Below are 17,290 nucleotides of genomic sequence, written 5' to 3'. Positions count from 1 at the left end.
CAGGGGGAGCCAACTTAAAAGAAGGTTCTCTCCAGCACCATCTAGGAGCAGGGGGACACAGGGATGCAGCAGGTAACTGGCAGCGCTTCCACCTTTGAAATAAGAATGAAAGCCAGCAGGCCTCTTGCTACATTTCAAAAGAAGAGTTGCCCTTATTGACTAATCAATAGTTGATGCAAATTGCATCAACTATTCGATTAATTTTAACATCCTTAAATTTAACATCCTTACTTGGGATGACTCCACCCTAGGAGGGGGGGGGAGAGAAAGGACACTTAGGGTCATATTAGATGGACTAAGAATTCCACTGCTCAAGATGGTCCTAGAGACTCCAGGTCATTAATCCTAGCAACTTCAGCATCCATATACATAATCCCAAGGATTTATTGTTTTATGTAGCAAGCCTTAGCATCCTGTTTCTCGTCTCCAAGTATAGATGGCACTTTTTAAACACTGATACCTTCTTCCACTGTCAGTTTGCTAGGAAACTTTAGCCAGTTTCTTCTACATATAACCATTCAGCTAGGATAAGTTGGGAACAAGAACTAGGTTCAAGATCTAGGGGTTCCTCTTAGCCTTACAACCCAGGATAGGCTAAAGCCCCACCTAGTGACGTGAGAATATTAACCACCATCCAAGGCACCCTCTAAAAAGCATCCATGGCAAGTGTAGATGCGATTTTGCGCAAGAAAGCCCAGATCGCCATTTTAGCCATCAGGACTTTTTTGCGCAAAACAGTTTTTCCCTGCCTACACTGGCTCTGTTGCACAAGTATTCTTGCGCAAGAGGGCTTTTTCCTGAGCGGGAGCATGAAAGTATTTGCGCAAGAAGCACTAATTTTGTACATTAAAGTCAGTGCTCTTGCACAAATTCAAGTGGCCAGTGTAGACAGCTGGCAAGTTTTTGCGCAAAAGCGTCCACTCTAGACGCACCGTGTGTATGGGAGGGAGCGGGGGAAGAAAGCTTTTAATTAAAAAAGAAATCCAGCATGAATTTGGAAAACCACAACCAGGGTTTTGAAAGCATATGACCAAGAGCTAACACCCACCTGTGACGGACCGGGCCAGTCTGGGTACAGCTGAGGGCATCCGCTCAGGGCGAACTGCTCAAATTCAGGGCTCCTTAAAGCCCGCAGACTGGTGACCTCTCCAAACAGGCCACAAACCAGCCCCACAGAGCGCTTCAGCTGCCTGAAGCCTCACGAGCAAAACCCCTCCGACACCCCAGCAATATCCGTGCCCCAGATGGCCCTGGGCCTCATACACAGGTGGGGGGGGGGGTCTTAGAACCCAATCCCACCTATCCCGAACAAGTTCTGTCCGGTTCCAAGAAACCAGCCACAGATCTCTGGTCAATTTACCCTCTGGATCTTACCCACAAATCACGCTGAGCCAATCCTTTAGCATCTAACATCTAAAGGTTTATTACTACAATAAAGAAAAGCATGAGAGTAAGGTTGCTAAAGGATAGTACATTACATGCATCGAATCTCCCAGTTCTTGATGCAGGCTCTAGCAGAGATGTTACAGCTGCTGGCTTAAAAGTCCTTGTTGCGCATCCTAGGATCAGAATGGGTCCACAGGTCTTTCTGGCTCTTCGATCCCTGCACTGCTGCCTCTGGGATGAAGTGCTGAGCTGAGTACTAAGATGGAGTCCGCCACATGGCCTCTTTATACATCCTTCCTGGTCTCTTCTTGGCTGCAGCAGGTCACCTGGCCAGCGGCCTATCCCTGTGTTCCTTGCTGGCAGCCCTTAGGTGCCAGCCCTCATTCTTTAGGTGTCCTTGGCCCATTGAGTGCTATTGTCCCACAGGGCCTCGCTAATTAGCATGTCCATAGGCCGGGCTCTGCCCAATGCTCAACCACTTGCAGAAAAATATTCAGTATCCACACAGATTACAGATTCCTAACCACACACACATTATACAATCACATGACTAGCGTACATAGGATTAGCAGACAGTAAGCTTCTATTCAACACCCCACATGGCCCCCTTTTATTCCATTTTTAGAGCCAACACCCCCACCTATGGGTGCAGCAGTGATCTGGCTGCTTTCCTCAAATTCAGTAACATGACACCACCCATGAGTATATTGGGCAGTGTCTTTTGCCTCAGTTCAGGATGACCCTTCAATCCAGACAAGCTATGTACAGTTCTGCAGATCTTTACTCTTACAAAGAGTACCAGCATTTCATTACACCTGCACTCAATACATAAGTGATTTGTAATCAAACCACTAGCCCCAAAAAAATCGATCACTCTGATTCCATAAGCACACCACCTCTGCCTAGGTAGTCAGTGAATGCATATGCTTTAACAGTATGGTCCTAGAGCCTCCTCCCCCATCATCAGTAAGCCTAAAAATCAATTTCACATGGAAAAAATTTGAATGTGTTTTTATAAATAATCTCTCTTTTCCCCCCCCCCCCCCCCCCCCCGCTCCCAATTTAAAAACCTAATCAGTTTCACTGAACAGGTTATTTGACCTAACTGGGACTGGATCAGATAATCAAAAATTCAGATAATCAGAAGAATGTGCATGAGTCAGACTATCATCTTAAAAATTTTAACTATATCAGTAAAACATTGTGTTGAATCACTATGTACACACATTGTGACTATGGAAACTAAAATGCAACATCTGATTTTAGTTACAGAACACATGGGCTGTATATTTTTAATCAGACAATTATGGGGGTTCATCTCAGCTCATCACTAGGTGTCAGAGAGAACTCATTCAGACCTTACTCACATACAGGGGAACAGCAGTGCATGAACCAATCACTTCTAAATAGGATTGATATAATGCATTTGGAACAGAGTTGAAGGTGAAAACATTTCCCCATGAAAAAGGAATAGAGAGTAACTTCAATGATACAGTGGTGCAATGACTCAAGATCAGATTTCAGACTTTCCTTTCCAGGTAGTACGGTCATCAAAATGATACCATAGATCAGTGGTTCTCAAATTGTGGTCCATCGACCACTAGTGGTTTGTGGTCCTCTTGCAGGTGAGCCGTGACCTCAGGGTTACCCTCCCTCCCTGCATCATGAAATCCATGCTGGTACTTCAGTACTGCACATTCTCCCTGCAAGGTTGACTTTCCACTACAGAGGGAGTGAACCCCATGCCTTGCAGGCCAGATCAGCTCACTGGGGAAGGAAGCAGTTCTGCATGCTGCTGCTTTCCCTTCCCCTGGCTGGGGAAATAGAAGCACAGGAAATGACTCACTTGCTGCGCATACCACCCACCCCCAGCCCACTCCTGCACCCAACCTCCTGGCCAGAGCCCACACTCCACCTCCTCCAGCACCAGTTTTGTCATAATGGGTGGTTGGCTGGTGGTCAACAGAAATGTCTGCATTGAGCAGGGTGGACTGTGGGCCAAAAAAAAATTGAGATCCACTGCCATAGATGTTCCAATCGCAACTTCCTAGTTAAGGTACAGTACATTTGTGTACTCTACTGAATTCATGGCCATGAAGGCATCATGGACTGTGAAATCCCATCTCAAAAGGGACAGACCAGATCTTTGTACTTTTACCCTATATAAAAATTAAACCTCCCTGGCCTCTGCAAACAGAGACTGCTTGGCAGCACCTGCCCCTGGTGGGGCCCAGCTCCCTGCTGGGACCCCTACAACAGGGGCTGCTTTGCAGCAGCCTCCTCTATCCATCAGCCTGCTGACTCTAAAAGAGGCAGCAGGGGCAGGCAGCACCCCAGAGACGGTACTGGATGAACTAGCTTTTAAGCCAACTCCCCCACCACCAGCTCCTGTCCTCCACCCCTTGCTGCCTCTCAGCAAACATTCAGATTGAAGCCCTACTTTTCTATTAGCATTCTGTTCTTTCCCCAATGGTCAAAGGCTTTACTATAAAACAAAAAAGCATCAGTTGTAAAGAATACTTCACATTGTTTATAACCTCTATAATGGTTCATGTCTCTCTCCTCAGATACTCAAATTCTTTAGTTGATCATAATGTGCTTTGAAAGGATATGTTGGCCATTATTGGTTAAATAATGCATGCGCTGAAGTGTTTGATTCCATCTAGGAAGAAAAAAGAAGAAGAAGAAAAAAAAAAAAAAAAAAAAAAAAAAAAGAGGTGATGCTTCCCAGAAATAAAACATAAAGGAGAATGAACTTTAAATGAGTGATAATCATTCCTGAGTTCATAGCCAACCCCGCTGGGTCCCCTAGTCAGGTGCAAAAAGCAAGGAGATTTTTATTTGGCTGCCATTTTTAAGGTATGGCACAATCAGCAGCTGTCCTACCCAGAAAAAAAGGAAGGCATTGATAGCACATCACTGCTGTAGTAGCATACAAGACCTACCTTTTGACTGAAGCTCTGACAAATGAACAGTCTCAAGCAACTATTGGTCAAAGACAGTTTTCCCACAGAGTAGTGCTAACGGTTTCCACTGCTCCCCCACTAGCACCAAACTGACAGACACACTCTGCTTTTATTTTGTCCCTCAAGCCTACATCCTTCTACACCTTATAGTAGTGAAGTAACCATAAACAAGTTCTGAATCAGTAGTCCTCCTCACAAATTTAATTTTGAATAAAAAGCTGCAACGTAAGTAGACACCAGGGAGATAACCATGCAACTGTTAAGTATCAGTGGGGGGGGCGGGGGGGAGGGGGGAGACAGAAAAGTGTGCTGGTAATGTCCTGGAAATCCTGGACTAGTAAATGTTATTGCTTTTAACATACTAATGCAAACATTGTAAGAGCATTAAATTTCCAAATGTAGCTTATTTTAACTTGATACTAGAAATGGTACGCAAGAGGCATTCTTGAAAACTGACACTACAGCAGTGATGCTCGCAAGCCAGTATACCAGAGGCTTAAGGGGTAGTGGGGGGAGGGGGGGGTGGAGAGAGTGCATCTAAGCATGGTAATTACACCAACAGGAACTTTTCTAAAGTACACCACAATTTAGAAGTGTAATTACCATACTTTTTTTAAAACCCCCACCACATACAGCATTACATAAGCACAAGTTCAATATTTCCCTCACCCCTAACCCCAATATATACTGAGTTGTGCTTCTGCATACAGTATCTGAGACGAAGGACAGGTCTATACTAAGAGCTGCAAGGTCAGCTTAAATATACACAATTCCATCTATGTAAATAATGTAGCTGAGTCGACTTGCCATAAGCCAAATTTCTCCAGAGGCCCTTCAGCAGGAGGTTGACCAGAGAAACTCTCCCATTAACTTCCCTTACTCCACACAATTGTGAGTTCTGAGTTGATGGGTGTGCCCTCAGGTGTTCAATTTAGAGGCCCTTACTAGACCCACTACAGCGGGCACCAAAAGATCAACGTCTGCAGCGTTGATTCTCCAGTTAGTATAGACATGGCTTAAAATTGAACTTCTAGCTCTTCAGGAAACAGATACAAAAAATAATCAGCATCCAAGCCAAAATTTGTGTCCTACTGTAAACATTATAAGCTGGGCATGAGGCATTCTGAAGCAAGAGATTACTGGAAATACTTTAAATAAGCCACAGAAAGAACCTTTTCCTAGGTTTTGCTTTGTCAGATTTCTATATAGAAATAATGAAATCTACATGGAAAACATGTATATTTAACATGAAAATTGGGTAGCATGGCTAACTGCTACTTGACTGCTTTTTTTGCTATAACAGGAGGTTATCCTATTATCACGATCCAGCCAACTTGCATACTACTCTTTCAAATTAGTGATAATTTACAAATTTAGATAAGAATTATTAACCAAATTCCTGGTTGTTTAGTAGCTGCTTTGCTTAAGTCCATCAACACACACCATAAACCCAAAAGGATCTGGCCAACAGAAATATCACCTCAAATTAACACCACCTACTCACACACCCCATTCACAGTCACTACTATGCAGGATGTAGCTAAGCGAAAACATAGCATGGCTGAAGCACTTAGTCAACAGTTGAAAACTAGCATACACTACACACTGCATATTTCTGGGCATTGGGTCTGCAGGTAGTCAGCAGTGAAACTAAGGAGACATAACTGATACATTAAAGCACCTTTACCCCTCTTTCCTTCACAAGCTGCACTAAGCACATCAGATACAGCTCTATCTCTGATCTTCTTCTGATTCTCATGGGAATGAGTACACCTTATATATAAAGGTGTACTTCAATAAAAGGTTGCACCTTATATACAAAGGTTCCAACACTCCGGTCATCTGAAGAAGTGGGTTGTGCTCACAAAAGCTACATGTTTTGTTAGCCTAGTAGCACTTTAAAGACTATTTGGTTTTTTTTATTTTTATTCCCCAGTTACAGACTAACTTGGCTACCCCTCTGAACCTTATATACAGAGTGAATTATAGTACTCTTCCACTACCCCCCTCCAAAAAAAAAAAAAAAATCATTAAAACTCTATCCTAATTTTCTTACAATACCAGTGCTGTACATAGGAGTTATGTACATAGATCAATGCCAGTAAACAGCAGCTCTCAACATACACACAAAACTTTCCAGCGTTTTATAGTGAGACACGTCCTTTACCTAGGCCAATTTCATAATTCTCCACTGATTTGTCAGCAAAATCAAGGACTGCAGTGCAAAGATATTCCAGGTCCAGGTAAAGGAGTAAAATAGGTTAGGTATTTGTCTATACAAAGCTGAAATTCTGTTAATAGGTTAGTAATAATATCAGCTGAATGGCTACATTACTTAAACTTTCCCTACAATACTGACATTTTAGGAGACTAAGTTAAGAATGATTATGTTAAATCAGATTTAATTTTAGCAAAGAGCATGTCATGTCTATGAACTATCTTTCTGAACTACCCTGAGTTCAGTTTCATTGTAATATATAAAAAAAACCTCTTCAACTGAACCAATGAACAGAAGTTAGTCATTACTTTCAACAGCAGTTATTTCATAAAAATTAAGCCATTAATTAACACACCAAAAATTTCCATCTTGCCCACACATCTGTGTTTTTCTTTGTTTGTGGAAAACAGATTTCTTTCTGAATAGTGAAAGAAGTTATAAACACAGACCTCACAAAGCTGCACTTCCAATTTTAACTCCTTATACACATGTATTTGTGCTGTTAGGTCTTAAGGCAAGAGGCAACATTTGCTTTTCTTAAAAGTTTTTAAAGCCGCAATAGTTAGCCCCAACATCAGTGTCAAGATTTAAAAAAAAAAGTCACAAGTCAAACAAGTTCTACTATATACAGTTCTGCTATATACAATATTTCTCAGATTCACTAACATGGTTATCTAAGAACTGCCAGTAGTAGTTCCTTTTTTTGCACAAACAGATAAATTCCAAGTTATTAATTTGCTCCCGTTATATTTTATGGTTTACTGAAAACCACCACCAGTTAAAAGAAATTATTTTGCAATGAAGCATAACTATTCTAAACACTTCCTAATGAGTTAGAATAGTTAATATTTAGCAACCAACCCTTATTCCATATGAAAAATAAGATTAGAATCCTCACTGAAATATCAGGGTCATAAAACCATGAGATTGTTCAAGGAATAAGTCCGCATACTTACAAGGGTTGCCTAAAAATCTGTATTCAGTGTTCACTTGGAATAGTTACTTTTAAAACCCTTGGGATACTTACCTGTCACAGAGTAAATTATCTGGCTAATATCCAATATTACAGTATATGCCAATGGGCACCCAAGAGACAGACATTAGGCAGCACTTAGCATCTCCAGCTTGTCAGGAAGACTTTTTATGGAACTGAAACTGTCTTATAAAAATTTAACTTATGAGTTATTTGGCATTGTTCACAACAGTACTTCATACTATAATATTTACATAGCACTGCATGTTTCGGAAAAAAGAAATACCGAAGCACAACACCTTAATGTTTTAAAACAAATATTAGTACTTAAGAGGTGTTTCGCATAATGCACTATACAAGTTTTCAACGTGATAAACACCATGGAAGTACATTTTCCCCATAAATGTAGAAGTAGTTCTGATTTCTTGTTCATGCAATCCTAGTCCTCAAGTTCATCTCTCTCTTTCAGAATATACATTAAAAGTAAAATAATCAGAAGGGCATTGAATATGGCTCCTTTTTAGGAAAATGAAGTTATTTCTCCAGAATCACTAGAGTCAACCACAGAGATGTGTTATTGACAAACTGTAAAAAAAGAAGTTTTTGAAAACTGGAATTTTAAACTAACTCGGTAAGAGATAAATTGAAATCCACTCAGCAGAAAGGGTGACACAAAAGCTACACGATGTATGATTTCATAGTTCCTACAATTGATAGGAAAAAAAAACCCATAACCACATACATACACCAGGGCACATCAAAGATAATCCTAAAATAATAGGAAGGAACAAGAGGCCATCAAGTCCAGTTTCATGCCCTCATGGCAGGACCAAGCCCCTTTTTAGGTCAGGGGTGGGGAAACCTAAGGCACCAGAGCCAGATTTAGTACCTGGCTTGCCTGGATTCGGCCCCCTCCAGGGCTCAGTGCTCCTTCTCCCTCCCCCCCCCCTCCGCCAGCAGCATTGGGGAGCCCATATCAGCCCCCATTGCCCAACTCATTTTTCTGTGGGTCAGCAGCTTCTGACCCCAAAAATTTCCCTGCCCCTGACCTAGATCATCCTTATCTAAGCTGCTTTTAAACTGCTCCAGTGATGCAGATTCCACAACCTCCCTAGGGAATTTTCTAGTGTTTAGGCACAACTTCCTGTCAGGGTGGTTAATGTCCAGTCTAAACCTCCCTTGCTGCAACTTAAGCCCATTGCTCCTTATCCTATCAGAGGTCAAGGAGAACAATTTCTCTCCCTCCTCCTTGTAACACCATTTTAGATAATTCAAAATTGCTATCATGTCCCCTAGCTTCAGAGAGGTAGCCAAGTTAGTCTTTAACGGGAAACACTTAAAAACAACCAATAGTCTAGTAGCACCTAAAAGACTAACAAAACATGTAGCTGAGCTTTCATGGACACAACCCACTTATCTGAAGAAGAGGGTTGTGCCCATGAAAGTTCATGATACCATCTGCATGTTTTGTTAGTCTTTAGGGTGCTACCAGGTTATTTGTTGTTCTTTAAGTTTATCATGTCCCCTCTGTCTTCTCTTTTCCAAACTAAACAAGCCCAGTTCTTTCAGTCTTCCCTCATAGGTCATGTTTTCTAGCTCTTTATTCATTTTTGCAGCTCTTCTCAGGACCTTCTTCAGTTTCTCCACATCTTTTTTGAAGCGTGATGCCCAGAACAGGACACAATATTTCAATTGAGGCCTACTCAGTGCAGAGTAGAGTGAAAGAATGACTTCTCATGTCTTGCTCACAACACTCATGTTAATATATCCGAGAATCATGTTTGAATTTTTTGCAACAGTATCAGACTGCTGACTCTTATTTAGCTTGTGGTCCACTATGACACCTATATCCCTTTCTGCAGCACTCCTTCCTAGATAGTCCCTTCCCATTGGTATGTGTGAAACTGATTGTTCCTTCCTAAGTAGTGTCCTTTGCATTTGTCCTAATTAAACTTCAAAGATAATGGAAAGTGTCAATTTTGTTTGCAGTAAAGGTTTAAAAAGTAAAAATCCACTGCTTCCACTAAATTAATTTGTTATGAGAACAACTGACAGGATCTCAAAGATCAGAATCACTATTACACTCTTATGATGTCTGTGCAAGAATTAGCTTTAAAATGTTGAGGTACCAATTCCACACAGTTGAAATACCTTAGGCTATACAATCTATTTATATCATTACTTAGATTCTATAGTAGGATCCATCTTTCATAAAAAGCATTAGAAAAAGTAGCACTGACTACATTATATCTTGTTAATACTTAGAAGTTTTTGATGTTACAAAATGAATTTCAATATTGACACAAACTGTAAGGCACACAGTACATTTTAAGTCCGAAATTACTATTTCTGCAGACTAGTAATTCATTTCAGGAGAGAGAAAGACAATCCATATTTCAATAGCACTGACATTAACCTCATTTCAGAGGGGGGGAAAAACCACTACTCATTAAACAGAAACGTAACTGCCTTTCCATTTTATACATGGAACAATTTGTCAAGAGTATTCATGATTGCACTTGAACTGATTAGCAAAGCTGAACCCGATTTGTCTTCATCGCCTGCACTGGCAACTGCCTCTTCCCCCTTTTCACTTTGCTCTTTTGATGCCTTGTGAATTTCATGTTTAGGCTACAGAGGTCACTGGAGGCCAAACTCTGGTACAGTGCATCTATTGCCCTTTCTAATTAAGGAAAACAGCTGGCCAGGTGGGCTATGCCCCAGTGGAAACGTGCTTGACTAGCCCTGGATTAGCACACACCTGACATCCTAAACCCTGGAAACGGAAGAGGGCAGTTTCTGATGGATGGAGCGCTCCTCTCAAATCAGCTGGAAAGACTGAAAGGAGCGGCAGACATCTCAGGGGTAACGGTGCAACAGCAAGAAGATGCCAGATCTGGCCACAAGAGTCTCTTGTACTTGAGTGACCCTTTGCCAAAGGCATAGCCCGACTTAACCCTTGTATTGGCGCCCCCCGAGAAGGCCCGCGGTTCAAGGAATTCGAGGCGGGGAACGCATCGTCATTTAGAAGTTAATGTAGCAAGAACGATCCGTGCGTCCGTGATGCCAGGACTAACCCCGGCCGCCTGCTGCGCAAACGGCCCCTTCTCCGTCTCTCCCGCCGCTTCCGTGGAGCCGGCATCCTCCAACCTTCCCCGCTCTGCCTTGAAGTTCTTAGCAGGCCTATTAGTGACCGGCTCGAGCCTTACTGCTCGGCGGCAGGCGCCCATGGGGGGCCGCCTCGCAGCAGCAGCGCTGCGGGCGGGCGCCGCTTCCCCTCGCTCGCGGCGTGTTTACTCTCAGCGCCCCGCCATGGTGCAGGAACATCAGTCAAGAAAAGTTGCACCCGCACCGCCGCGATGGCTGCACGCAAGGGCCACGGTTGTGCGACGCGCTCCAAGCCAGCCTGCAGGGGGGAACTGAGCACAGCTCCGCTCCAGCCTGCCGGGCGCGGGGAAACATGCCAGGTCTTCCAGAAAAACACGAGAGGCTCCGCGAACTTATTGCTCCCCACCCCCCACTAGAAGGGCCGAGTCCACCCGCGGCTGCAGCTAACCCCAGGCGAGTAGGTGGCGGAGAGGGGGGGGGACCACTTACGTCTCGGAATTTGTTCCACTGCCCGACCTCCTTGTCATACTGGGAGACGGTCGTGAGCCATTGTTTATCATCCAGAAAATTACCGCTGTCCGACCTGCCCCCGGCCGCCGCCGCGAGAGCCGGGTTGTACCAGGCTGCTGCACACACGCACATGAAGGCTGCCACCTTTAGCATCTGTGCAAGAGAAAACACAAAGCGAGGGGGGTTTGCAAACAAGAAGCCACAGCACAGTGTCACTCGGCAGCGCTCCCCGAGCGAAGGAAGGGGGCGGGAGGAGAGCAGGTAGCGGGAGCCCAGGAGAGGCGCAGTAGGGGGTGCCCCCGCCCTGCACACAGCGGAGGCTGCAGGGCGGGGACGGGAGAGGAGGGGAGCTGAAGCCGTGGCGCGTAGAGCAATGCCGACTAGAGCCCATCACCTTGCTGCAAGCCCCGCACAGGGCTCCCCGCTCCTACTGGAAAGGCAGCTCGACGCTGCCGACTCCGGCTCTTTCTGGAGCTGCTGCACGCGCCGCCGTCTGGAGCCGTCCACTCAGCTCCCGGCGCGCGTTCCACCCCGCCCTCCTCCCCGGCCCTCCCCCGCTCGGCGCACGGCTCCCAGCCAAGCCCCGCACACGCCGCGGGGCCAGCGGCCCCTGGTGCAGAGGCGAGGAGCGCGCGGATTGCACTGAAACCCGCAGAGCTTGGCACTGCTGGGGGGATCAGCTCCCGGGCTTTGATAATGATCATTTCCCATAGGCTTCACGTTGGCCGCAGAAAGTCGGAAACCTGAAGCCCAGGTAAACAGAAAAACTTCGTCCCCAGGCCACAAAGTATACTAGCACCTCGTTCCTGGGGGGCTGGCTGAGCTGCTGTTTGCCTTCTGCCCTCCCACCCTGGCGGCAGTGCTTCTGGGGGGAAACTTTTGTCAGGAAACTAAGGTCTGATTTCTGCAACACGTGGGCTTAATACGCCAGTAATCTCATTCTGTTTAATGGGGCTAATCACATGGGGAAAGCTAAGCATGCCTGTAACTGCTGGCAGGGTTACTGCCGAAGAGCCAGATTTACGAAGGTAGGCACTTAGGTAATTACCCAACTTGCTTAGAAGCTTTTACAAATCACAAGGGCGACTATCTGCACCTAAATGTCTTTGTCGATCTGGCCCTAAAATCCCTTTTCAAAAGTGGCTTAGGCACCGTGGTGGTTAGATCAAGATGTAGGTAGGTGCCTAGTTTGATTTTCAAAAGCACCTTGTTCCCTTTGGGAAAATGATACTAGGAACTTGCCTGCATCTCTAGTTAACAGGTCTGTCCTTTAGGTGCCTAAATCTCATTAAAAGTCAGTCTCACTCCTAAATGCATACATCGTTTTTTAAAGTTTGCCCTAACAGCCTAGTGAAATTCATATAAATTGTTATGCTGGATCATTCAGTCCTGTCCCCTGTCCCTAACCTTTGCCAGACCAAGATGCTTAAGAGGAAGGTATAAGACACAACACATTAGTAAAATAATCTGGTCACTCACCACTTATGAAAGTTTCAGTCTAGCCCCTAATGTGACAGATATTAGGGACACATAGACTTTGAGAATAGTGTATCCATTTTATAAATGTCATGGGTTTCTGTACCCACTGGGTTTGTATTTTAGTTCCATAGCAGGATGCAAGGGGGAGAATTACAGGAGTTAACTACAGGAACTAAACTCAGTGTGGCTAGTCTGAAGAAGCCTCACCCAGCTGGGTGGAAGTGGGGCAAACATTGAATATCCTGATTTGACCTGTTTACAGAAAGCTAACAAAACAAAGAGCTGAGACCCTGTGTAAAGTGACCACCCAGCAGAAAGGAGAGAAGTCCCTCTACCTCATTCCAAGAATTGACATGAGACTGTCACTAAGCAGGACAGAATCTATGGGAGAGGTTTTGAAGTATGTGTTCCTAAGAGGTCTTCTAAGAAGATGGATGACAGCCTAGCAAACTTGATCTGCATGTAAACTGTTTATTGTTTTTAATATGTTTTCTCTCTTATGCTTTTGTTCTGAGTAAATAATGCTTTGTTTATGAAAGTTGGCTGGTCACTGGTAAACATGTCCTCACCCCATGAAATAGAGCACAGTTTAAGTGCTGCACTAAACTCAAACAAACTGCAGTAATCACAGGGTACGTCTACACGCAACATTATTTCAAAATAACTCAGTCCACATCTACACAACAGGCAGGTCTTTCAAAATAATACTGAAATAGTCAAGCTGGAGGATTTCTTGCTCCCTCTCCAGTAACCCTTTTTGTATGATGAGTAAGGGAAATCAGAGAAAGAGTGCCCTATTTTGAAATAAGTGCTGTGTAGATTCTCCCAATTCTAAATAAGCTACTCAATTGACATAACTCAGTTTGTGTATCTTATTTCAATTTAAGCCTTGCTGTGTAGACACACCCCTACAGTGAATTGCTGCTTAAATCCTCATTCTAATGGGAGAACCATAAGCTCTGCCCCAAGAAAGTTTATGGCTAATGGCCTGCAAACTAAGTGGGATGACCTCCAGGAGCCTACAGAATGACTCACCTACTCTGTTACTGTATTTTAAATACCTCACTCCCAGATCATTTCTTTTGTTTTTAATCAAGCTGTACTTGAAGTTTTTTAAAGTCTTGATAATAGTATTCAGTACTTTAAATAATTGTAAATTATTTCATAACTAGAAGATTTATCCTGAGTTGTTCGGTCCATTTTTTTCTTCATTTAAATCATTGCTCTGGGGTGGGGCTGAGGATGAGGAGTTCAGTATGCAGGCTGCCCTGGGGAGAGAGAGGACAAGTCCAGCCTTCTCTCACCACCAGGTGAGACGTGCCTGCATATGGCTGCTGCAGCTGCAGTTGCAGTGGGTGCAGCTAGGAGGAGGAGTGCATGTCCCCCACTTGGGGGACAGATAGACACACAAACAGACAAATTCCATGAAATATATAGTAGATAGCTATCCCTTTCTCCACTCCTGCCCCCTGCTGGCCTCATGGGGTTATTGTTATTCCAGTCCCCATCTCTAGCCCCTTGCTGCCCCCCTGTGGTCATTTTGTAGTATAACTCGCTCCTACCAGCGCCCTCCCTTTCCATTTTATGAGAAAATCAAATTCCATGCACATCCAATTAGCCTGGAAACACCAATCCCTAACCTTGTTTAAAGTTATGAGAAGAGGAAGGTGCATATCAAATTTGATGGTCCTAGCTCTTACCATTTAGGAGGAGTTCTTGAACAAATGGACTCATAGATGGCTGGACAGACAGGCACGCATTTCTAAAATATATAGTAAGATTGGAGGAGATATGTGGAATAAATGAAATGTGGCTGGAATTTGTTTTCAAGAAAAATTCTTCAGAAAGGGATCTCTGGGGTGGTTTGGGCTTTCTAAAAGTTTCACTGTGATTTGTCAAAAAAGGTGAACATAGTCTAAATGATCAATTATCTGTAATTTTGCCTGAACCAAGCTTCTTGAAGCTTTTAATAATTTTAATATATTTCCTAGTAATTTTAAGCACTCTGAGCTCCACATAATTTGCTTAAGAGCTTCATTTTGATCAAGGACTTTACACAAATTGGTAATTACATTTATTCAAGAACATATAAAAACTATATAAAGGTACATAATAAAGGAACAAAACTGAAGGATTTACCTTTTCTTTCTCAGCAGTGACCCTCTTTTTATTGATAAACTTATATGCATGGAGAATCATTCTTTATTACATTTAAAGAATAAAGTCTAATGGAAAAATAATGCACAGGCTGTTGTGTATTTGACAGTGCATGGCACCATGCGGCCCTAAGACATGATTTGATCTCTAGCCACTAGTACAATAACACTATACTAATAGGCTACATCTAGACTACATCCCTTTTTCGTAAAAGGGATGTAAATTAGACGTATCGCAATTGCTACTGGAGCGGGGATTTAAATCTCCCCCGCTTCATTAGCATAAAAATGGCTGCCGCTTTTTTTCCGCATGGAGCTTTGTCGACAAAAGCGCCAGTCTAGACGCTGATCTTGCGGAAAATACAGCCTTTTCCGAAAGATCCCTTATCCCTCTATGAAATAAGGGATAAGGATCTTTCAGAAAAGGCTTTATTTTCTGCAAGATCAGCGTCTACACTGGTGCTTTTTTCCGACAAAGCTCCATGCGGAAAAAAAGCGGCAGCCATTTTTATGCTAATGAAGCGGGGGAGATTTAAATCTCCGCTTCATTAGCAATTGCGATACATCTAATTTACATCCCTTTTACGAAAAAGGGATGTAGTCTAGACGTAGCCATTGTGAATGCATGTTGCCTAATTTTAAACTGGGATAATTGAAGTTGTAACCCATATCTTTTTTCATCATTAGCAGCAATATTTCCTAATATGATATTAAACTTGCTTTATAACACAAAATTAGACATTTAAAATACACTGTATTATGAATTTGCTAGTTTAAAAAAAAATCTCACAGCTACTCAGCCTTACTTTTGTTTGTTCCTGCTCCATTAAGATTGCTCTCTGTTGCTCTCCATTTAAAGGTAGACTGTTGTAAGTGCTCTAAAATCCCCATTCTCCCTTAACTTGTCTTCACATTTGCTGTGCCTTGTGTAGAGTAATAGTGGTCCAAATATGGGGTTCTTTAAGCAAGCTGTTCCCAAGATGCAAACACCAAAAATAGCAGTTACAAAATCATCTCTTTATTCTAACTACTTTTGCACACAAATGCAAACTATGGTTCTGCTCCTGCCAAAACTGTTTTCTGCCATGTGGGATATATCTAAGGATATGTCTACACTTCAGAGTTTTTTTTGGAAAAACGCCATTTAAAAAAAAAAAAACCTTCACTTACGTCCACACTGCAATTGTGTTCTTTTGAGAAAAAAATGAAAGAACAGAAGGTTTTTTCTGACATTGGTAAACCTCTTTCTATGAGGAAGAAGCCTTTTTCCAAAAGAGATCTTTCATAAAAAGGGAGTTCTTTCGAAAGAAGAGGAAAGAGGAAAAAACACAGGTGCCCTGGTGGCCACTCCACCCAGAGCAATCACAGCTTACATGCAAGATAGCATCCATTCAGTGCGGATGCTATCTTTTGAAAAAGCAGATTGCTTTTTTGATGCGCTTTTGCTGTGTAGATGCTCTCTTTTGGAAGAAGTTTTTTCAGAAGATCTCTTCCAGAAAAGCTTCTTCCGAAAGAAGCCTGCAGTCTAGACATAGCCTAAGTGGACATGGTATTCACTGTGCCTTTGGGGGAATTCTATATAAGAAATTATTCGGGATTAAATTAGTAACTACAGGAATGGGTCAAAGGGAATTACATGCATTTTCAGTAATGTATATCCATACTGCAATCAGAAGGTGTTATTATAGCTTGTATCAGTGAACCCAAGCTAGTTTTGATAGGATTAATTATCTAAAAATAACAGTGTAACCACAGCAGTACAGGCTGAGACATATGCTAGTTGATCAAAAACAATCTCACCTGGGACCCTGGATATGAACTCAGGTAATTAATCTATGTCATTGCCCATGCCATCCTCACTACTCTGCTATTTTTAGTGAGCTGACTTGGGTAAATCACACATGCTGCAATTACATTTCCTAATTCAATAAACGTATACCATTAACGGTCAAAGGGTTTCCAAGAAGTCTGCTCTCATATGAGCTGGATGGCTTAAGAAAACATGATGTGGTCCCCAAAGCTGAGCTGCAAACATACACTGTGAATCTTAAGCCCTAACTTTGGTACTTTTCAAAGGCTGTGGGTTGTATATGTACTTTGTTCTCCATGTACATGCCACAGGATCTCCCTTTAGAAATCTTGCCCCAAGACCAAAATATGTTTTAAGATCAATATTTTCCAGTGTTCTAACATCCATGACTTTAAAAGTATTTTCAGGGGAAATTATCATTAATTCAAGAAAAGGAAGATGGAAGACTCTAGAAGTAGGGTAATATAATCACCCTGAACAATGGAACTGAGTGTGATCAAAGTAAATCAAGTCATAGGGTCATTGGTCAAAGGTTCCAGATACTCCCTAACATGACTTGCTCGTAGCATTTACAAATACTTATTTTTTTGTTCCACAGCTAGGTAATATGGGGATGAAGGGGTCAAAATATCAAGAAGAAAAACAAGGAGGAGGGGAGCAGAGTGGCTGTGTGGATGCTAGAAG

The 17,290-nt window shown here is 42.9% G+C and overlaps 1 protein-coding gene across 1 annotated transcript in view; it reads right to left on the bottom strand.

The window, feature by feature from the left end:
* SPOCK3 (SPARC (osteonectin), cwcv and kazal like domains proteoglycan 3) overlaps positions 1 to 11,695 on the bottom strand; it is a 356,641-nt gene extending 344,946 nt beyond the window's left edge. The window contains exons 1-2 of the mRNA XM_006111699.5: positions 11,556 to 11,695; positions 11,141 to 11,314 (exon numbers count right to left, since the gene is read on the bottom strand). Of these exons, the coding sequence (XP_006111761.3) occupies positions 11,141 to 11,314 (174 nt within the window). The 5' untranslated portion in view covers positions 11,556 to 11,695. The remainder of the gene's footprint in view (positions 1 to 11,140; positions 11,315 to 11,555) is intronic.
* Positions 11,696 to 17,290: the final 5,595 nt, after the last annotated feature.

Source organism: Pelodiscus sinensis, chromosome 4, assembly GCF_052426305.1.
Source record: "Pelodiscus sinensis isolate ZL-2025 chromosome 4, ASM5242630v1, whole genome shotgun sequence".
NCBI lineage: Eukaryota > Metazoa > Chordata > Testudines > Trionychidae > Pelodiscus > Pelodiscus sinensis.
The sequence above is the reverse complement of the archived record's forward strand: the minus strand, read 5'-3'. Positions and strand labels throughout refer to the sequence as shown.